We start from the raw sequence: 21,893 nt of genomic DNA on the forward strand, positions 1-21,893 counted from the left end.
GTAAAAGTAGCCTAGTGAACGACAAGTAGTACATGGAATGACATGCGCTTTTATGGAAAGAGGTGGGTGGCTCTTAAAAGAGCCTTTTGTGGTAACAACATGTGTCGAGTAGAACACCGTTTGTAATAGCTTTACTTCTTCTTGGGGGCTGCCTTCTTGGCCTTGGCTGCCTTGGGCTTGGCGGCTTTGGGCTTCGCTGCCTTGGTAGCCTTCTTGGGGCTCTTGGCCGCCTTCTTGGCCGCTGCGGCGGGCTTCTTCACCTTCTTTGGGCTCTTGGCGGCCTTTTTGGGTGTAGCGGGCTTCTTGGCCTTCTTGGGGGACTTCTTTGCGGCGACGGCCTTCTTGGCTGCTACCTTCTTGGGCTTCTTCGCCGCGGCGGGCTTCTTGGCGGCCACCTTCTTTGCTTTGGGGGCTGCGGCTTTCTTGGCGGGCTTTTTTGCCTCGACGGCTTTCTTGTTGAGCTTGAAGGAGCCGGAGGCACCGGTGCCCTTGGTCTGGACCAGGGTGCCCTTGGTGACGAGGCTCTTGACGGCGATCTTGACACGGGAGTTGTTCTTCTCCACGTCGTAGCCGCCTGCCGCCAGACTCTTCTTGAGCGCGGCCAGGGACACGCCGCTCCTCTCCTTGGAGGCGGACACCGCCTTGACGATGAGCTCGCCTACGCTGGGTCCCGCTTTCTTGGGCTTGGCTGCTGCCTTCTTCTTGGGTGCCTTGGCGGGCGCGGCGGCGGCGGGTGCTGGTGCGACTTCTGCCATGTCTCTCGCTTGGTCCGGTAAACACACACACTTACGGTAGTCTGTGAGGAGTAGTTTGCTGTAGACGCTGCTCTGCGCTATTGAAGCTCCACACCGTGCAGGGGCTGGCCTTAAACGCGACATGAGAACCATGTAGACTCAAGCCACCCAGCTCGGCTTCTCCGGGCTGGCCAAATGCTCTTTCACTTGTGTTTTCTGGTCGCCAATATCGGTCCAAAAGTCACCGACGGAGCCGTGTTTTTGGTCCAAAAGCCAACGGCCCAGTGAGCAGACTTGTCTCCGTTCAGAATAAAGTCATGTGGGCTGCAGAAGCCCCGTGCATTTTGTTGCAACTCGCTCAAAACCTCACCGTTCGACTGTCGGCTGGAGCTGTGCGCACTGGTTTTCCTGTGCTATTTGTCTCCTAAATGGCCTAAAAGTGCATCCGATTGCGAGCACCATTGATTGTGTAGTGAGCCGAGATGTCTGGCAAGGCAATCAAATGGTTCGGCGTCCCCTGATGTGGTCCTGGGTGTTTTAAAGGAGAGCTCTTTTGGGGACCTTAAAACACATGCACTTGTGAGGCCTGGCTGAGACTAGTGTTGTACTCCAAGTTTCAAGTTGTATTCGTCATGTGTCCAGGACGCACACGAGATATATATATATATATATATATACATTGTCCAACGCCATGTTTACTTGCACTGTGTGTGTGTGTTTTTCTCTTCTTTTCTTCTGATAGGTAGTGTGTGTGTCTCTTCTCTCTTTCTCTGACTCCGCAGCGTGACTCGTGCCGGTCTTTGTGTCTGTGGGTCTTGGTGTCTGTTTGCCCGGCCGGCGCTATGGAGGCTGGCGCCCCATGTGCTTGGTCGCCCTGATATAGGCCTAGGGAGTGTCTCTCTAGTTAGTGAGTGGAACAAGGGCTGTATCTCTCTCTCTCTCTCTACTTGATTTTTCTCCTCCCTGTTGTATAGTCATTGGAGCACTAGTGGAATCCCACATTCATATTCTTCCTCCACTGGATAGGGCCTCTTTACAGGTCAACGTCATTAGGCTATAGGGCCATTTCTTCTATTCACTTATTCCACAATAACACCTTTCACCTGGAATTCATGTCACCCCTGTTTGACATGTCCTGCAGACAAAGACACCGAAAAAGGCGCCAACCCCCCCCACTCTAAATGATACAGTGGAACACATTCATTTGCTCCTGATGGATTTGCTTTTTTCACTGACAGGGTGGGTGGCTCTTAAAAGAGCCTTTGGGTTAGTACAGCACTCCAAACGGGCTGTTTACTTGGAACTGGTGTACTTGGTCACGGCCTTGGTGCCCTCGGACACTGCGTGTTTGGCCAACTCGCCGGGGAGTAGCAGGCGCACGGCGGTCTGGATCTCCCTGGAGGTGATGGTGGAACGCTTGTTGTAGTGGGCCAGGCGAGAGGACTCTCCGGCGATACGCTCGAAGATGTCGTTCACGAACGAGTTCATGATTCCCATGGCCTTGGAGGAGATGCCGGTGTCGGGGTGGACCTGCTTCAGCACTTTGTACACGTAAATGGCGTAGCTCTCCTTCCTCGACTTTCGGCGCTTCTTGCCGCCTTTCCCTGCTGTCTTGGTGACGGCTTTCTTGGAGCCCTTCTTGGGCGCGGACTTTGCTGGCTCGGGCATGATGCTGATGTCTCGTTGCTTCTCAGAAACGAATGAGGGGGTGGAGGGCGCTTTCCCGTCTTATGAAGAGGAAGCTAAGCAAATTCAGCGGCCGTGGACACGCCCCTGCCATTTGCCCAGTGGAGCTGAGCGCGCGTCAGAGCCTTCCACTCAGAGGCTTGCTTCCCTAACAAAGACCTGCGCGCCCTACCTCCCCCTACTCCATGGTGGGGAATTGTGTGTTTCAAAAAGGGAGGGCTATTGCCTTACGGCCCACTTTGCACCGTCAGACATCCCCTTCTGCTCCAGCCACGTCTACCGACTCATGGTGGCTTTATGTCGGGTGCCTCTAAATCCCACCGTTTCTACACTCCTGTCATTAACACTCCCTGTCCACTCAGAGTGGCTCATAGTTTCTTACTAGATAAGGGACCTCTATAAATCTTCCTACGACAATGGAATTGGCCTTTTTGAAGCGCATGTGGGTGGCTCTTAAAAGAGCCTTTGGGTTCAAGTCGGGATGTTGACGTTCCGAAAAGAGGGCGTTTAACCGCCGAAACCGTACAGGGTGCGTCCCTGGCGTTTCAGAGCGTACACCACGTCCATGGCGGTAACGGTCTTCCTCTTGGCGTGCTCGGTGTAGGTGACGGCGTCACGGATCACGTTCTCCAGGAACACCTTCAGGACACCGCGGGTCTCCTCGTAGATCAGCCCGGAGATACGCTTCACGCCGCCACGGCGAGCCAGACGGCGGATAGCGGGCTTGGTGATTCCCTGGATGTTATCGCGGAGAACCTTGCGGTGACGCTTGGCGCCTCCTTTTCCCAGTCCCTTGCCGCCTTTGCCTCTTCCAGACATGGTGTATATGTGTTCGCTAGCGGAGTTCAAGTGAATGAATGACGTACGCCGGGGTGCGTGGTGCGCTTATTATGTGCATTTGGTGGACCTGATTGAAGCCAGTGGCACAGAAAGCGCGCGCTTTCGCCTGGCCTCTGTTGCAAAGGGGAGGGTGCTCGTTCTAGGGAACGAGGGAGGAACCGAGAACAAATGAAAGCAACTAACATCAGTCAAATACTGATAGAACAAAGCCAACTGTGACAACTGAGGGATCAACTAGTACTCTGTGTCCGACTCCTCACATTGTTGTTGTTGTTGTTGTTGTTGCTGCACCTGATTCAACTCATTGAGGACAAGGTGATAAGTAGTTGAATCAGCTGTGCCTCTCCAGGGCTACAACAAAATAGGCTACTCTACCCCTGGAGTTGGAAAACACTGAATTAGTAGGCTAGAGATAGGCCTAAAGAACTCAAATAGAGGTCCCAAGTAGAAAGGAGAAACGAAGGTCACTCTTCCACACACATAATCGCAACAAGTAACACACAAAACCTTCATGCCATAATTGAGACACCGTCAAATCCAAAGGGGGAAGATGTAGGCAACGGGGAAACAAATACACATGGAATGCCATAAAGCCAAAGGGGCCCATCATGTTTTTTTTTCTTTATTGTAGACATTTGACTCATTTGAGTGAATGCATACATTTCATACAATGTCTATTTTTTTTCTTTTTTTTTGGTACTGGCCCCCGTGGGAATCAAACCCACAACCCTGGCATTGCAAACACCGTTCTCTACCAACTGAGCCACAGGGAAGACGGCACATGTCATGTCACCTCATCAGTCATTTTGCTATTGAAGGCCATGTAATGTAACATCAATCTTCTTTTTTCTTCCCTAGACACGATCCAGCCTGACAGTCAGGGAGCCAAGAGGACCTGAGGTTCCGATGGGAAGGGTGGTGATACCTCTGTAAGGTGAAACGCAGTAACACATTCCTCAGACACCCACCCAATGAAGGGCTAGTGTTCCTATGTGTACAGAGGCGAGAGGGATGTGCAAATATCGTATTGTGCTTTTCTTCACAAACCAATAACAAAGCGTCTTATTATGGAATTACTGCTATGAGGTGGATCATTTATAGGCCAGATAGCACTATGCCCGCCAGATGGCCTCAGATGTTGCAGAAAATGACCGCCACAGGAGGAGGGCCCATGTCAACAGGTCATTCCAAAAGGGAGACATTTTGGATTTCAATTGACTTCACCTTTCTTTAACCAGATAGGCAAGTTGAGAACAAGTTGTCATTTACAAACTGCGACCTGGCCAAGATAAAGCAAAGCACTTCCACACATATAACAACACAGAGTTACACATGGAGTAAAACAAACACAATGTGAGCAAATGAGGTGAGATAAGGGAGGTAAAGGCAATAAATAGGCCATGGTGGCGAATTAAAACACTGGAATGCTAGATTTGACAGTACATGAAATACTGGGGTGCAAAGGAGCAAAATAAAAATATCAATACAGTAGGGGAAGAGGTAGTCGTTTGGCCTATTTATAAATGGCCTATGTACAGCTGCAGTGATCTGTGAGCTGCTGAGACAATATGATCAATCACTGCAGTTTAATAACATCTCAAATCTGACTAGCTTTCATCTTACAACTTATTGTTGCCATAATTGTCTCTTACTTCTACTTACTGGCTGCCAGGCCTCGGTTTAGTACATCAAGGAACACAGGTTGCCTTTTAGGAGAAGGACTGACAAGCTTTCAACTAGGTGAGATACAGCTACTGTCATGAAGTCACTTTGTCATAGCAGGTTAGGAGAAATAGGTAAAGGGTTAGGCTTACCCACTTACAAGTCACCACACAGAGAGCAGACTCGAAGCACAACTGCACTGTCTGGAAGAGCGCACCGGACTCAATTGGAATCCCTCAAACAGCACACTAACTACATTCCGCTTTATGATGTCACAGTCAGCCCCTCGGAACACTGGTCCTCAACATTCTCAAACACCTTGGATACCGAAGGCAAACATTCTCTAATCACTCACAATCACAAATCAACTAGGGAGAAGGCTGCCAGGAATTGGACGCTGAGAAGCTAACCTCCTTCACAGAGCAACATCATAGGACTGGGAGTGAACAATACTCTGTCCGCGTACCTGGTTGGGGCCTGGTGTTCAACAGCAGGTTAGACTCTGTCACTTGTTCCCTTCAACTGCTTGCTTGCATTCCCCTATTATCAACAGCTGTGTTCCTCTATAGGCTAGAGTGCAGATACTTCACACCTATAGGCTAGGAGTTTCACTTGGACCACAGTGACATTGCTGGTAATTAGCCCGCAGCACATAAAGTGGACATACTATCTAATCTAATCACCCATCCAATCCAAATCTATTTGCCACATACACCTGTTTAGCAGATGTTATTCCGGGTGTTGGGAAATGCTTGCTTGTGTTACTAGCTCCAACAGCACAGTCATGTCTAACAAGTAAGATCTAACCATGTCCCAACATTCCACACAATACTCACAAATCTAACAAAACCAATGGCAGACCGGCATAGACCCAGGGGCGGAAATCCACATCCTGGGAAAAATAGGATTTGTCCCCCCCAATATATCACTCAAACATAACTATGTAATTTCAATAATATTCATTATACGCAATGAAAGCAATTGTGCTGATTATAGACACTTAATAGCGCGTTTTTAAGTTTCAAAAGATTGCGACCCCCCCGCCCTTTGCCTCACAATGGTTTGATCCACTGCCAGTTCCAATCGCGCAAATATTAACTATTAAGCTAGCTAGTACCTATTCCATTTATGTGGCGTCGTCAAAAATGGAATCAGCATGCAGATGATGGAAGTTAGTGATTCAAAGGTTAGCGATAAACTGAAGTCAATTACACTCTCATCTACCATTGTGTTAAATATATTTCATGGTGTCGTTGCAAAAGGGACTACTATTTCTTTATTTCATTTCACCTTTATTTAACCCGGGTAGCAAAGATTAGAGCAAACACCACTGAAACTGAAGTGGTGCTCGCTAGCTTGGCAAAATCAGCTATTGTTGGAAGCCAGCCAATATGAAACAAACTATTCAAATTACAAAAGGTTGCAGCATATGTTGTGTAAATGGTGAACTCATACAGCTGTCAACTCTTGTCATTTTAATCCGTTTCACATTTGCTAGCTACCTTTTAGATCGAAGCCCTACTGTAAATAACCTACACACTGTGTGTGTAGCCAGCCAGCTACAAAAATGGCACAAAAATAAAACACGGACATCAGACTATTTTTCAATACACCAAAACGCATAGTAACAACCCTAGTAGCCTAATATCTCAAAGACTAGTTGATACAATGTTCATAACAAAGAAATGAAATTCTAATGGAAATGTTTCACAATGATGTCATTAGGCAGAGCAGGCGGCACACAGACAGCAGAGTTGGGGACAGATATGCAGGGACAGACTGGCAGAGACAGGGAGTCTCAGGTAAGTTTGTTGAGTCTTTGTTTGGCAACATTATGAAAGGTTCTCCATTTTTTCCACTTGTAAAATAGGAACATAATTGGAAAATGCCATGGATACCCCCTACTCTCAACTTCAACTGGTGACTGAACTAAGATTTGTTAAAGGCAATGGTATTGCTGTTGTGTAGTTTTGGGTACCGGTAGTTAGGAGTACGGCAAACACCTTATTTCTTTGCTTCCTCAATATACATTGACCATATTACAATGTAGGCTATGTGTTACACCACTACTTTTGGTGTCCCCCTCAGGAATTGCTCTTGACAAAATGTCATGTAATTGTCCCCTCCAAAGTTGATATCAGATTTTCGCCCCTGCATAGACCTACATACATGACAATAGAAAGGTGTATATCCATATGACATGAGCCATGCAAACTAGCTCGGCATGATAAAAGTAACCGGTGTTCCATTATTCAAGTGCCCAGTGATTTCAAACACAAACACACACCTCAGTGCAAGACATGCAGAAGGACTAATGAAGAGGAGATGAACAACACCGGAATCATGTCCAATTAAGGGAAGAAAACCGCCCACAACAGGGTTCAGCCGAGATGCAATGTTGATTGACACCCTATGCTTCATTTAGGAGCTCAAAGGAATAGGTCAACTCGTATAGATAGGGAGGCATTTCACCGCCACCTGCTGGACCAGAAGTCATGTTGCCAACACCTGCCTGAATTCAATTCATCAATGCCTATAAGGAATACGTCCGCTCATCATTCAAGCCACATAGGGACGGATTTTCGCGACACCTGCTGGATCAAAAGTGCTACTCACAATGGCCACACAGCGCATTCATCCCTCAACCTATGGGGTCCAAAAAATATATTACAATAACTACAACAGATCATCAAATAGGCAGAGGTTCCATGTAGAGTACCTCAAATGATACAGTTACTTTTTCAACAAACCTAATCTGGAAATCATCTTCACCTTTCTAAAGTCATTGCTTTCCACAATGCTATGCTCACATGACTTATTTCATTTCTTCCAATCTATGTCACTATTACTTCATTTGACTGCTCTTAAATCATATTCACTTAACCCTTTTCTTCACCTGCAGATTTGGAACACTACGTCATGTGAATGTATGTTTCTCAAGTATCAAATGAGGGTCACTTACATTGTACTACTTTATTCCAAAGGGATTGCTACTTTTCTCTCTTTATCTGTAGCCAGCTCCAAAAAAGGTCCACATGCCTATACAACTTTTGCTTTAGGACTACATCTTACACCAATGACCAGGGAAAGTGTTGGGAAAAAACGTGGATGATTCTGTGACCAATTACAGAGGCGCTGGCCTTTTCAGCACCACGGAGCTCCGCTATTACCTGTCTCGTGAGTGAAGATGCAGCAGAGGCGCGCTGTCCATTCAAACGCGCGGAATACAGCAACGCATGCGCAGAGAATTCCACTTTTTGCCTGTGCCATGCGTCTGACTATTGTACATTATCCCTTTGGATTGATGTCGTTTTCCCAGCTCTTTTGTCCTGCGTTCTAGCTGTGTGATTTCTGCATTTAACTGGCAGCCTGTATTTAGGGCCTTATCGTTTGTTGAAGCTGTCAAGCAAATCTTCTTTCGCGTAGGTGATGTATCTACACTGTAAAAAAGGATTTGGCAGCCTAGTAGATAGTGGCATCCCAACAACCAACAAACAAATATACTTCATACTATGGGGAGTCAGTAGAATCCAATATTTAGCACTTTGAAGTTGTCATGTGCTGAGGCATTTACTTCCTTATGAAGACTATGCTGCAATCAGGACGTACCTGCACTGGTGATTGCAATTCTGTAATTGCTCAACTAATAATAGGTCAATCACTGCAGCTTCTTGTGTCCTGTTTCAGAACAGCTGTTTTGCAAGCCGTCGATGATTACATCTATTGATTCCTGCTGTCCTGATACCTTTTCTCTTAACGATGGGTATGTCATTAATGGGATTATTCATGGGATCAGGGATCTGACTTCATCCCACGAAATACATTCACTTGCGTTGGACAGAGATATCATTTTACTGTCAATACCTTAGTCAGTCGCATGAATTATGGGGTGCACACAGCTTTACCCTGACGTGCTAATGATCAGATCAAAACGGCTTTTTTTGTTGCAATCAATGGCGATTATCACAAAGTCATTGACTGACTCTAGCAGAGGACAGAGTTTGGGAAACGCTGGCCTGAAGATCAAATACTAATAGGGAACCACGTTTAACCACTAGATGGCCTCCGTGCTCCACGGGAAAGTTTTCCCCTCTGCATGAGTCTCTCAGCACCACTGCAATATGGGACTTTCAAAGCAATGTTTTTCTTAGCTACATAGTGACAATTATTGCCACTTTTTGCCCTATATCATTACTATCACTGTATTTTCCCCTCCTTTGACTGTTCTACTCTAGTCACATTATATTGAAGCTGCAATACTATAAGCAGCTTTTCCTTTCGATGTGACCTTTAGTTAACAACCAACTCTTATTTATGATACGGTCTGGAGAGGGGCGTGTACATATGGAACAATTGTGCCTTTGACGGAAATATGGAGGTGGCTCTTAAAAGAGCCTTTGGGGGATTTTGGACATCAGGTCATCGTTTAAGCGCGCTCTCCGCGAATACGACGGGCCAGCTGGATGTCCTTGGGCATGATGGTCACCCTCTTGGCGTGGATGGCGCACAGGTTGGTGTCCTCGAACAGGCCGACCAGGTAAGCCTCGCTAGCCTCCTGCAGGGCCATCACGGCGGAACTCTGGAAGCGCAGGTCGGTCTTGAAGTCCTGGGCAATTTCTCTCACCAGGCGCTGGAAGGGCAGTTTGCGGATCAGCAGCTCAGTGGACTTCTGGTAACGACGGATCTCTCTCAGAGCCACGGTGCCGGGCCTGTAACGGTGAGGCTTCTTCACGCCGCCGGTGGCCGGGGCGCTCTTGCGCGCAGCCTTGGTGGCGAGCTGCTTCCTGGGTGCTTTGCCACCGGTGGATTTGCGAGCGGTTTGCTTGGTTCTGGCCATGGCGCTAGCTAGCTTCCTTCTTTCACAGTCGGAGTATAGCCTCCAAATGCCTATGTGAAGTTTATAAAGCCGGCAGCGGCGTCTGCTGATTGGACACCATCTCCACACCACCCTGATTGGCCCGTTGGGGAGGCCTCCTCCGACGCCCATTGGACGGGAGCCTCGGCCTCTCCGTGCCGCCCCAAAATCACACCCCCCCCCCCCCCACCCTCGCCGAGGCGCGCTTGGTGTCTTTTGTTAGGGCCGACACTTTACGCGCAATAATAGTCACCGGCCGAATTCTAGCCTGCTATGACAAACGAGGCCTAGGTGTTACTCTTCATTTAAGGCCTCATGATATGGTGCCGTGTATGTGACAAACACTCCAAATACTTCATATGTGGCAGTCAGTCATAGAAAGGACACTTTGCGCTTTTGCAGAGCTAGGTGGTTGGCTCTTAAAAGAGCCTTTGGGGGTTGAGTAGTCAAGTGGCAGCCGCAGTAGCGATTTTACTTGGCTTTGACGGCCTTCTCAGTCTTCTTGGGGAGCAGCACTGCCTGGATGTTGGGCAGCACACCACCCTGAGCGATGGTCACGCCGCCAAGCAGTTTGTTCAGCTCCTCGTCGTTACGGACGGCCAGCTGCAGGTGACGGGGGATGATACGAGTCTTCTTGTTGTCACGGGCAGCGTTGCCGGCCAACTCCAGGATCTCAGCAGTCAGGTACTCGAGCACGGCGGCCAGGTACACTGGTGCGCCAGCGCCCACACGCTCGGCGTAGTTGCCTTTGCGCAGCAGCCTGTGCACACGGCCCACGGGGAACTGGAGTCCGGCACGGGATGAACGTGTCTTTGCCTTGGCCCTGGCCTTGCCTCCGGTTTTGCCTCTTCCGCTCATATTGGTAGCTTCAGTATGTCACAGAAAGTCTGAATGAGCCGCTGGGCACCTCGAGAGCCTTACTTATACCTCGCCACAAGAGGCAGCGATTGGCCACCGGGCCGGTGTGGCCTTATCCAATTGGAGTGAGGGACAGACAGACAGACAGACAGTCAGCCCTAAGCCCGCCCGCCCGCCCGCAGGCAGGCAGCTGAGTGAGAAAGAAGGGCTAGGCTACTCTGTTTCCCTCCGACTTTGTTACTTTATGACAAATCAAATCACTCAAATCATCCAAATGGGAAACACATAGATAGCTGCACTATTCGCTGCGATTTCCAATACGCTATAGTATTAGGATGATGATGATTAACACATCACAGTGAGGGTGCTGCTGTCCTCTCCAGTATGTATTCTTCTTATTATGAAGATCAATATGACATGGAACACATCTAACACATCACAACAATGGCTCATACACAAATGACTGGTGAGGCTGCTGCACTATTATTATATTATATGCCTCTCTCCGAGTGGGAAAAATGTGGTGCGTAAAAGTAGCCTAGTGAACGACAAGTAGTACATGGAATGACATGCGCTTTTATGGAAAGAGGTGGGTGGCTCTTAAAAGAGCCTTTTGTGGTAACAACATGTGTCGAGTAGAACACCGTTTGTAATAGCTTTACTTCTTCTTGGGGGCTGCCTTCTTGGCCTTGGCTGCCTTGGGCTTGGCGGCTTTGGGCTTCGCTGCCTTGGTAGCCTTCTTGGGGCTCTTGGCCGCCTTCTTGGCCGCTGCGGCGGGCTTCTTCACCTTCTTTGGGCTCTTGGCGGCCTTTTTGGGTGTAGCGGGCTTCTTGGCCTTCTTGGGGGACTTCTTTGCGGCGACGGCCTTCTTGGCTGCTACCTTCTTGGGCTTCTTCGCCGCGGCGGGCTTCTTGGCGGCCACCTTCTTTGCTTTGGGGGCTGCGGCTTTCTTGGCGGGCTTTTTTGCCTCGACGGCTTTCTTGTTGAGCTTGAAGGAGCCGGAGGCACCGGTGCCCTTGGTCTGGACCAGGGTGCCCTTGGTGACGAGGCTCTTGACGGCGATCTTGACACGGGAGTTGTTCTTCTCCACGTCGTAGCCGCCTGCCGCCAGACTCTTCTTGAGCGCGGCCAGGGACACGCCGCTCCTCTCCTTGGAGGCGGACACCGCCTTGACGATGAGCTCGCCTACGCTGGGTCCCGCTTTCTTGGGCTTGGCTGCTGCCTTCTTCTTGGGTGCCTTGGCCGGCGCGGCGGCGGCGGGTGCTGGTGCGACTTCTGCCATGTCTCTCGCTTGGTCCGGTAAACACACACACTTACGGTAGTCTGTGAGGAGTAGTTTGCTGTAGACGCTGCTCTGCGCTATTGAAGCTCCACACCGTGCAGGGGGCTGGCCTTAAACGCGACATGAGAACCATGTAGACTCAAGCCACCCAGCTCGGCTTCTCCGGGCTGGCCAAATGCTCTTTCACTTGTGTTTTCTGGTCGCCAATATCGGTCCAAAAGTCACCGACGGAGCCGTGTTTTTGGTCCAAAAGCTAACGGCCCAGTGAGCAGACTTGTCTCCGTTCAGAATAAAGTCATGTGGGCTGCAGAAGCCCCGTGCATTTTGTTGCAACTCGCTCAAAACCTCACCGTTCGACTGTCGGCTGGAGCTGTGCGCACTGGTTTTCCTGTGCTATTTGTCTCCTAAATGGCCTAAAAGTGCATCCGATTGCGAGCACCATTGATTGTGTAGTGAGCCGAGATGTCTGGCAAGGCAATCAAATGGTTCGGCGTCCCCTGATGTGGTCCTGGGTGTTTTAAAGGAGAGCTCTTTTGGGGACCTTAAAACACATGCACTTGTGAGGCCTGGCTGAGACTAGTGTTGTACTCCAAGTTTCAAGTTGTATTCGTCATGTGTCCAGGACGCACACGAGATATATATATATATATATATACATTGTCCAACGCCATGTTTACTTGCACTGTGTGTGTGTGTGTGTGTTTTTCTCTTCTTTTCTTCTCTGACTCCGCAGCGTGACTCGTGCCGGTCTTTGTGTCTGTGGGTCTTGGTGTCTGTTTGCCCGGCCGGCGCTATGGAGGCTGGCGCCCCATGTGCTTGGTCGCCCTGATATAGGCCTAGGGAGTGTCTCTCTAGTTAGTGAGTGGAACAAGGGCTGTATCTCTCTCTCTCTCTCTCTACTTGATTTTTCTCCTCCCTGTTGTATAGTCATTGGAGCACTAGTGGAATCCCACATTCATATTCTTCCTCCACTGGATAGGGCCTCTTTACAGGTCAACGTCATTAGGCTATAGGGCCATTTCTTCTATTCACTTATAACACCTTTCACCTGGAATTCATGTCACCCCTGTTTGACATGTCCTGCAGACAAAGACACCGAAAAAGGCGCCAACCCCCCCCACTCTAAATGATACAGTGGAACACATTCATTTGCTCCTGATGGATTTGCTTTTTTCACTGACAGGGTGGGTGGCTCTTAAAAGAGCCTTTGGGTTAGTACAGCACTCCAAACGGGCTGTTTACTTGGAACTGGTGTACTTGGTCACGGCCTTGGTGCCCTCGGACACTGCGTGTTTGGCCAACTCGCCGGGGAGTAGCAGGCGCACGGCGGTCTGGATCTCCCTGGAGGTGATGGTGGAACGCTTGTTGTAGTGGGCCAGGCGAGAGGACTCTCCGGCGATACGCTCGAAGATGTCGTTCACGAACGAGTTCATGATTCCCATGGCCTTGGAGGAGATGCCGGTGTCGGGGTGGACCTGCTTCAGCACTTTGTACACGTAAATGGCGTAGCTCTCCTTCCTCGACTTTCGGCGCTTCTTGCCGCCTTTCCCTGCTGTCTTGGTGACGGCTTTCTTGGAGCCCTTCTTGGGCGCGGACTTTGCTGGCTCGGGCATGATGCTGATGTCTCGTTGCTTCTCAGAAACGAATGAGGGGGTGGAGGGCGCTTTCCCGTCTTATGAAGAGGAAGCTAAGCAAATTCAGCGGCCGTGGACACGCCCCTGCCATTTGCCCAGTGGAGCTGAGCGCGCGTCAGAGCCTTCCACTCAGAGGCTTGCTTCCCTAACAAAGACCTGCGCGCCCTACCTCCCCCTACTCCATGGTGGGGAATTGTGTGTTTCAAAAAGGGAGGGCTATTGCCTTACGGCCCACTTTGCACCGTCAGACATCCCCTTCTGCTCCAGCCACGTCTACCGACTCATGGTGGCTTTATGTCGGGTGCCTCTAAATCCCACCGTTTCTACACTCCTGTCATTAACACTCCCTGTCCACTCAGAGTGGCTCATAGTTTCTTACTAGATAAGGGACCTCTATAAATCTTCCTACGACAATGGAATTGGCCTTTTTGAAGCGCATGTGGGTGGCTCTTAAAAGAGCCTTTGGGTTCAAGTCGGGATGTTGACGTTCCGAAAAGAGGGCGTTTAACCGCCGAAACCGTACAGGGTGCGTCCCTGGCGTTTCAGAGCGTACACCACGTCCATGGCGGTAACGGTCTTCCTCTTGGCGTGCTCGGTGTAGGTGACGGCGTCACGGATCACGTTCTCCAGGAACACCTTCAGGACACCGCGGGTCTCCTCGTAGATCAGCCCGGAGATACGCTTCACGCCGCCACGGCGAGCCAGACGGCGGATAGCGGGCTTGGTGATTCCCTGGATGTTATCGCGGAGAACCTTGCGGTGACGCTTGGCGCCTCCTTTTCCCAGTCCCTTGCCGCCTTTGCCTCTTCCAGACATGGTGTATATGTGTTCGCTAGCGGAGTTCAAGTGAATGAATGACGTACGCCGGGGTGCGTGGTGCGCTTATTATGTGCATTTGGTGGACCTGATTGAAGCCAGTGGCACAGAAAGCGCGCGCTTTCGCCTGGCCTCTGTTGCAAAGGGGAGGGTGCTCGTTCTAGGGAACGAGGGAGGAACCGAGAACAAATGAAAGCAACTAACATCAGTCAAATACTGATAGAACAAAGCCAAACTGTGACAACTGAGGGATCAACTAGTACTCTGTGTCCGACTCCTCACATTGTTGTTGTTGTTGTTGTTGTTGCTGCACCTGATTCAACTCATTGAGGACAAGGTGATAAGTAGTTGAATCAGCTGTGCCTCTCCAGGGCTACAACAAAATAGGCTACTCTACCCCTGGAGTTGGAAAACACTGAATTAGTAGGCTAGAGATAGGCCTAAAGAACTCAAATAGAGGTCCCAAGTAGAAAGGAGAAACGAAGGTGACTCTTCCACACACATAATCGCAACAAGTAACACACAAAACCTTCATGCCATAATTGAGACACCGTCAAATCCAAAGGGGGAAGATGTAGGCAACGGGGAAACAAATACACATGGAATGCCATAAAGCCAAAGGGGCCCATCATGTTTTTTTTTCTTTATTGTAGACATTTGACTCATTTGAGTGAATGCATACATTTCATACAATGTCTATTTTTTTTTCTTTTTTTTTGGTACTGGCCCCCCGTGGGAATCAAACCCACAACCCTGGCATTGCAAACACCGTTCTCTACCAACTGAGCCACAGGGAAGACGGCACATGTCATGTCACCTCATCAGTCATTTTGCTATTGAAGGCCATGTAATGTAACATCAATCTTCTTTTTTCTTCCCTAGACACGATCCAGCCTGACAGTCAGGGAGCCAAGAGGACCTGAGGTTCCGATGGGAAGGGTGGTGATACCTCTGTAAGGTGAAACGCAGTAACACATTCCTCAGACACCCACCCAATGAAGGGCTAGTGTTCCTATGTGTACAGAGGCGAGAGGGATGTGCAAATATCGTATTGTGCTTTTCTTCACAAACCAATAACAAAGCGTCTTATTATGGAATTACTGCTATGAGGTGGATCATTTATAGGCCAGATAGCACTATGCCCGCCAGATGGCCTCAGATGTTGCAGAAAATGACCGCCACAGGAGGAGGGCCCATGTCAACAGGTCATTCCAAAAGGGAGACATTTTGGATTTCAATTGACTTCACCTTTCTTTAACCAGATAGGCAAGTTGAGAACAAGTTGTCATTTACAAACTGCGACCTGGCCAAGATAAAGCAAAGCACTTCCACACATATAACAACACAGAGTTACACATGGAGTAAAACAAACACAATGTGAGCAAATGAGGTGAGATAAGGGAGGTAAAGGCAATAAATAGGCCATGGTGGCGAATTAAAACACTGGAATGCTAGATTTGACAGTACATGAAATACTGGGGTGCAAAGGAGCAAAATAAAAATATCAATACAGTAGGGGAAGAGGTAGTCGTTTGGCCTATTTATAAATGGCCTATGTACAGCTGCAGTGATCTGTGAGCTGCTGAGACAATATGATCAATCACTGCAGTTTAATAACATCTCAAATCTGACTAGCTTTCATCTTACAACTTATTGTTGCCATAATTGTCTCTTACTTCTACTTACTGGCTGCCAGGCCTCGGTTTAGTACATCAAGGAACACAGGTTGCCTTTTAGGAGAAGGACTGACAAGCTTTCAACTAGGTGAGATACAGCTACTGTCATGAAGTCACTTTGTCATAGCAGGTTAGGAGAAATAGGTAAAGGGTTAGGCTTACCCACTTACAAGTCACCACACAGAGAGCAGACTCGAAGCACAACTGCACTGTCTGGAAGAGCGCACCGGACTCAATTGGAATCCCTCAAACAGCACACTAACTACATTCCGCTTTATGATGTCACAGTCAGCCCCTCGGAACACTGGTCCTCAACATTCTCAAACACCTTGGATACCGAAGGCAAACATTCTCTAATCACTCACAATCACAAATCAACTAGGGAGAAGGCTGCCAGGAATTGGACGCTGAGAAGCTAACCTCCTTCACAGAGCAACATCATAGGACTGGGAGTGAACAATACTCTGTCCGCGTACCTGGTTGGGGCCTGGTGTTCAACAGCAGGTTAGACTCTGTCACTTGTTCCCTTCAACTGCTTGCTTGCATTCCCCTATTATCAACAGCTGTGTTCCTCTATAGGCTAGAGTGCAGATACTTCACACCTATAGGCTAGGAGTTTCACTTGGACCACAGTGACATTGCTGGTAATTAGCCCGCAGCACATAAAGTGGACATACTATCTAATCTAATCACCCATCCAATCCAAATCTATTTGCCACATACACCTGTTTAGCAGATGTTATTCCGGGTGTTGGGAAATGCTTGCTTGTGTTACTAGCTCCAACAGCACAGTCATGTCTAACAAGTAAGATCTAACCATGTCCCAACATTCCACACAATACTCACAAATCTAACAAAACCAATGGCAGACCGGCATAGACCCAGGGGCGGAAATCCCACCCCTGGGAAAAATAGGATTTGTCCCCCCCAATATATCACTCAAACATAACTATGTAATTTCAATAATATTCATTATACGCAATGAAAGCAATTGTGCTGATTATAGACACTTAATAGCGCGTTTTTAAGTTTCAAAAGATTGCGACCCCCCCGCCCTTTGCCTCACAATGGTTTGATCCACTGCCAGTTCCATCCATCAATCGCGCAAATATTAACTATTAAGCTAGCTAGTACCTATTCTCCTTTTTTTGGCTCGTCAAAAATGGAATCAGCATGCAGATGATGGAAGTTAGTGATTCAAAGGTTAGCGATAAACTGAAGTCAATTACACTCTCATCTACCATTGTGTTAAATATATTTCATGGTGTCGTTGCAAAAGCTACATTTCTTTATTTCATTTCACCTTTATTTAACCCGGGTAGCAAAGATTAGAGCAAACACCACTGAAACTGAAGTGGTGCTCGCTAGCTTGGCAAAATCAGCTATTGTTGGAAGCCAGCCAATATGAAACAAACTATTCAAATTACAAAAGGTTGCAGCATATGTTGTGTAAATGGTGAACTCATACAGCTGTCAACTCTTGTCATTTTAATCCGTTTCACATTTGCTAGCTACCTTTTAGATCGAAGCCCTACTGTAAATAACCTACACACTGTGTGTGTAGCCAGCCAGCTACAAAAATGGCACAAAAATAAAACACGGACATCAGACTATTTTTCAATACACCAAAACACATAGTAACAACCCTAGTAGCCTAATATCTCAAAGACTAGTTGATACAATGTTCATAACAAAGAAATGAAATTCTAATGGAAATGTTTCACAATGATGTCATTAGGCAGAGCAGGCGGCAAACAGACAGCAGAGTTGGGGACAGATATGCAGGGACAGACTGGCAGAGACAGGGAGTCTCAGGTAAGTTTGTTGAGTCTTTGTTTGGCAACATTATGAAAGGTTCTCCATTTTTTCCACTTGTAAAATAGGAACATAATTGGAAAATGCCATGGATACCCCCTACTCTCAACTTCAACTGGTGACTGAACTAAGATTTGTTAAAGGCAATGGTATTGCTGTTGTGTAGTTTTGGGTACCGGTAGTTAGGAGTACGGCAAACACCTTATTTCTTTGCTTCCTCAATATACATTGACCATATTACAATGTAGGCTATGTGTTACACCACTACTTTTGGTGTCCCCCTCAGGAATTGCTCTTGACAAAATGTCATGTAATTGTCCCCTCCAAAGTTGATATCAGATTTTCGCCCCTGCATAGACCTACATACATGACAATAGAAAGGTGTATATCCATATGACATGAGCCATGCAAACTAGCTCGGCATGATAAAAGTAACCGGTGTTCCATTATTCAAGTGCCCAGTGATTTCAAACACAAACACACACCTCAGTGCAAGACATGCAGAAGGACTAATGAAGAGGAGATGAACAACACCGGAATCATGTCCAATTAAGGGAAGAAAACCGCCCACAACAGGGTTCAGCCGAGATGCAATGTTGATTGACACCCTATGCTTCATTTAGGAGCTCAAAGGAATAGGTCAACTCGTATAGATAGGGAGGCATTTCACCGCCACCTGCTGGACCAGAAGTCATGTTGCCAACACCTGCCTGAATTCAATTCATCAATGCCTATAAGGAATACGTCCGCTCATCATTCAAGCCACATAGGGACGGATTTTCGCGACACCTGCTGGATCAAAAGTGCTACTCACAATGGCCACACAGCGCATTCATCCCTCAACCTATGGGGTCCAAAAAATATATTACAATAACTACAACAGATCATCAAATAGGCAGAGGTTCCATGTAGAGTACCTCAAATGATACAGTTACTTTTTCAACAAACCTAATCTGGAAATCATCTTCACCTTTCTAAAGTCATTGCTTTCCACAATGCTATGCTCACATGACTTATTTCATTTCTTCCAATCTATGTCACTATTACTTCATTTGACTGCTCTTAAATCATATTCACTTAACCCTTTTCTTCACCTGCAGATTTGGAACACTACGTCATGTGAATGTATGTTTCTCAAGTATCAAATGAGGGTCACTTACATTGTACTACTTTATTCCAAAGGGATTGCTACTTTTCTCTCTTTATCTGTAGCCAGCTCCAAAAAAGGTCCACATGCCTATACAACTTTTGCTTTAGGACTACATCTTACACCAATGACCAGGGAAAGTGTTGGGAAAAAACGTGGATGATTCTGTGACCAATTACAGAGGCGCTGGCCTTTTCAGCACCACGGAGCTCCGCTATTACCTGTCTCGTGAGTGAAGATGCAGCAGAGGCGCGCTGTCCATTCAAACGCGCGGAATACAGCAACGCATGCGCAGAGAATTCCACTTTTTGCCTGTGCCATGCGTCTGACTATTGTACATTATCCCTTTGGATTGATGTCGTTTTCCCAGCTCTTTTGTCCTGCGTTCTAGCTGTGTGATTTCTGCATTTAACTGGCAGCCTGTATTTAGGGCCTTATCGTTTGTTGAAGCTGTCAAGCAAATCTTCTTTCGCGTAGGTGATGTATCTACACTGTAAAAAAGGATTTGGCAGCCTAGTAGATAGTGGCATCCCAACAACCAACAAACAAATATACTCATACTATAGGGAGTCAGTAGAATCCAATATTTAGCACTTTGAAGTTGTCATGTGCTGAGGCATTTACTTCCTTGTGAAGACTATGCTGCAATCAGGACGTACCTGCACTGGTGATTGCAATTCTGTAATTGCTCAACTAATAATAGGTCAATCACTGCAGCTTCTTGTGTCCTGTTTCAGAACAGCTGTTTTGCAAGCCGTCGATGATTACATCTATTGATTCCTGCTGTCCTGATACCTTTTCTCTTAACGATGGGTATGTCATTAATGGGATTATTCATGGGATCAGGGATCTGAGTTCATCCCACGAAATACATTCACTTGCGTTGGACAGAGATATCATTTTACTGTCAATACCTTAGTCAGTCGCATGAATCATTACCCTGACGTGCTAATGATCAGATCAAAACGGCTTTTTTTGTTGCAATCAATGGCGATTATCACAAAGTCATTGACAGACTCTAGCAGAGGACAGAGTTTGGGAAACGCTGGCCTGAAGATCAAATACTAATAGGGAACCACGTTTAACCACTAGATGGCCTCCGTGCTCCACGGGAAAGTTTTCCCCTCTGCATGAGTCTCTCAGCACCACTGCAATATGGGACTTTCAAAGCAATGTTTTTCTTAGCTACATAGTGACAATTATTGCCACTTTTTGCCCTATATCATTACTATCACTGTATTTTCCCCTCCTTTGACTGTTCTACTCTAGTCACATTATATTGAAGCTGCAATACTATAAGCAGCTTTTCCTTTCGATGTGACCTTTAGTTAACAACCAACTCTTATTTATGATACGGTCTGGAGAGGGGCGTGTACATATGGAACAATTGTGCCTTTGACGGAAATATGGAGGTGGCTCTTAAAAGAGCCTTTGGGGGATTTTGGACATCAGGTCATCGTTTAAGCGCGCTCTCCGCGAATACGACGGGCCAGCTGGATGTCCTTGGGCATGATGGTCACCCTCTTGGCGTGGATGGCGCACAGGTTGGTGTCCTCGAACAGGCCGACCAGGTAAGCCTCGCTAGCCTCCTGCAGGGCCATCACGGCGGAACTCTGGAAGCGCAGGTCGGTCTTGAAGTCCTGGGCAATTTCTCTCACCAGGCGCTGGAAGGGCAGTTTGCGGATCAGCAGCTCAGTGGACTTCTGGTAACGACGGATCTCTCTCAGAGCCACGGTGCCGGGCCTGTAACGGTGAGGCTTCTTCACGCCGCCGGTGGCCGGGGCGCTCTTGCGCGCAGCCTTGGTGGCGAGCTGCTTCCTGGGTGCTTTGCCACCGGTGGATTTGCGAGCGGTTTGCTTGGTTCTGGCCATGGCGCTAGCTAGCTTCCTTCTTTCACAGTCGGAGTATAGCCTCCAAATGCCTATGTGAAGTTTATAAAGCCGGCAGCGGCGTCTGCTGATTGGACACCATCTCCACACCACCCTGATTGGCCCGTTGGGGAGGCCTCCTCCGACGCCCATTGGACGGGAGCCTCGGCCTCTCCGTGCCGCCCCAAAATCCAACCCCACCCCCCACCTTCGCCGAGGCGCGCTTGGTGTCTTTTGTTAGGGCCGACACTTTACGCGCAATAATAGTCACCGGCCGAATTCTAGCCTGCTATGACAAACGAGGCCTAGGTGTTACTCTTCATTTAAGGCCTCATGATATGGTGCCGTGTATGTGACAAACACTCCAAATACTTCATATGTGGCAGTCAGTCATAGAAAGGACACTTTGCGCTTTTGCAGAGCTAGGTGGTTGGCTCTTAAAAGAGCCTTTGGGGGTTGAGTAGTCAAGTGGCAGCCGCAGTAGCGATTTTACTTGGCTTTGACGGCCTTCTCAGTCTTCTTGGGGAGCAGCACTGCCTGGATGTTGGGCAGCACACCACCCTGAGCGATGGTCACGCCGCCAAGCAGTTTGTTCAGCTCCTCGTCGTTACGGACGGCCAGCTGCAGGTGACGGGGGATGATACGAGTCTTCTTGTTGTCACGGGCAGCGTTGCCGGCCAACTCCAGGATCTCAGCAGTCAGGTACTCGAGCACGGCGGCCAGGTACACTGGTGCGCCAGCGCCCACACGCTCGGCGTAGTTGCCTTTGCGCAGCAGCCTGTGCACACGGCCCACGGGGAACTGGAGTCCGGCACGGGATGAACGTGTCTTTGCCTTGGCCCTGGCCTTGCCTCCGGTTTTGCCTCTTCCGCTCATATTGGTAGCTTCAGTATGTCACAGAAAGTCTGAATGAGCCGCTGGGCACCTCGAGAGCCTTACTTATACCTCGCCACAAGAGGCAGCGATTGGCCACCGGGCCGGTGTGGCCTTATCCAATTGGAGTGAGGGACAGACAGACAG

General features: G+C 48.3%; 7 protein-coding genes across 7 annotated transcripts; all 7 read right to left on the reverse strand.

Annotated features, from left to right (window-relative positions):
• Window positions 1–33: 33 nt before the first annotated feature.
• On the reverse strand, window positions 34–1,481 carry LOC123725480 (histone H1-like). The gene has a single exon (XM_045691333.1). The coding sequence runs from the start codon at window positions 885–887 to the stop codon at window positions 132–134; it is 756 nt and encodes a 251-aa protein (XP_045547289.1). The 5' UTR covers window positions 888–1,481; the 3' UTR covers window positions 34–131.
• Window positions 1,482–1,974: 493 nt separating this feature from the next.
• On the reverse strand, window positions 1,975–2,847 carry LOC123725504 (histone H2B). The gene has a single exon (XM_045691355.1). The coding sequence runs from the start codon at window positions 2,400–2,402 to the stop codon at window positions 2,028–2,030; it is 375 nt and encodes a 124-aa protein (XP_045547311.1). The 5' UTR covers window positions 2,403–2,847; the 3' UTR covers window positions 1,975–2,027.
• Window positions 2,848–2,863: 16 nt separating this feature from the next.
• LOC123725508 (histone H3-like) lies at window positions 2,864–9,881 on the reverse strand. Its single transcript, XM_045691359.1, has 2 exons — window positions 9,431–9,881; window positions 2,864–3,255 (listed from the first exon to the last, which is right to left on the reverse strand). The coding sequence occupies exons 1-2, from the start codon at window positions 9,757–9,759 to the stop codon at window positions 2,928–2,930; spliced, it is 657 nt and encodes a 218-aa protein (XP_045547315.1). The 5' UTR covers window positions 9,760–9,881; the 3' UTR covers window positions 2,864–2,927.
• A 305-nt stretch (window positions 9,882–10,186) lies between these two features.
• Window positions 10,187–10,683, reverse strand: LOC123725494 (histone H2A). Its single transcript, XM_045691345.1, has one exon. It carries the CDS (start codon window positions 10,633–10,635, stop codon window positions 10,249–10,251), a length of 387 nt encoding a protein of 128 aa, XP_045547301.1. The 5' UTR covers window positions 10,636–10,683; the 3' UTR covers window positions 10,187–10,248.
• A 512-nt stretch (window positions 10,684–11,195) lies between these two features.
• Window positions 11,196–12,494, reverse strand: LOC123725485 (histone H1). Its single transcript, XM_045691336.1, has one exon. The coding sequence runs from the start codon at window positions 11,915–11,917 to the stop codon at window positions 11,294–11,296; it is 624 nt and encodes a 207-aa protein (XP_045547292.1). The 5' UTR covers window positions 11,918–12,494; the 3' UTR covers window positions 11,196–11,293.
• A 608-nt stretch (window positions 12,495–13,102) lies between these two features.
• LOC123725507 (histone H2B) lies at window positions 13,103–13,975 on the reverse strand. Its single transcript, XM_045691358.1, has one exon. It carries the CDS (start codon window positions 13,528–13,530, stop codon window positions 13,156–13,158), a length of 375 nt encoding a protein of 124 aa, XP_045547314.1. The 5' UTR covers window positions 13,531–13,975; the 3' UTR covers window positions 13,103–13,155.
• Window positions 13,976–21,300: 7,325 nt separating this feature from the next.
• On the reverse strand, window positions 21,301–21,807 carry LOC123725492 (histone H2A). The gene has a single exon (XM_045691343.1). It carries the CDS (start codon window positions 21,747–21,749, stop codon window positions 21,363–21,365), a length of 387 nt encoding a protein of 128 aa, XP_045547299.1. The 5' UTR covers window positions 21,750–21,807; the 3' UTR covers window positions 21,301–21,362.
• Between the last annotated feature and the right edge of the window lie 86 nt (window positions 21,808–21,893).

Source organism: Salmo salar, chromosome ssa12 (genome assembly GCF_905237065.1).
Source record: "Salmo salar chromosome ssa12, Ssal_v3.1, whole genome shotgun sequence".
Classification (NCBI taxonomy): domain Eukaryota; kingdom Metazoa; phylum Chordata; class Actinopteri; order Salmoniformes; family Salmonidae; genus Salmo; species Salmo salar.

Excerpts from the sequence above, each read along its gene's own strand:
- LOC123725480 (XM_045691333.1), bottom strand. The coding sequence starts at position 887 with ATGGTTCTCATGTCGCGTTTAAGGCCAGCCCCTGCACGGTGTGGAGCT.
- LOC123725504 (XM_045691355.1), bottom strand. The coding sequence starts at position 2,402 with ATGCCCGAGCCAGCAAAGTCCGCGCCCAAGAAGGGCTCCAAGAAAGCC.
- LOC123725508 (XM_045691359.1), bottom strand. The coding sequence starts at position 9,759 with ATGGCCAGAACCAAGCAAACCGCTCGCAAATCCACCGGTGGCAAAGCA. Across the intron at positions 3,256-9,430 it reads CTGTTCGAGGACACCAACCT|CGAACACATATACACCATGT; the intron begins GTGCGCCATCCA and ends GAACTCCGCTAG.
- LOC123725494 (XM_045691345.1), bottom strand. The coding sequence starts at position 10,635 with ATGAGCGGAAGAGGCAAAACCGGAGGCAAGGCCAGGGCCAAGGCAAAG.
- LOC123725485 (XM_045691336.1), bottom strand. The coding sequence starts at position 11,917 with ATGGCAGAAGTCGCACCAGCACCCGCCGCCGCCGCGCCGGCCAAGGCA.
- LOC123725507 (XM_045691358.1), bottom strand. The coding sequence starts at position 13,530 with ATGCCCGAGCCAGCAAAGTCCGCGCCCAAGAAGGGCTCCAAGAAAGCC.
- LOC123725492 (XM_045691343.1), bottom strand. The coding sequence starts at position 21,749 with ATGAGCGGAAGAGGCAAAACCGGAGGCAAGGCCAGGGCCAAGGCAAAG.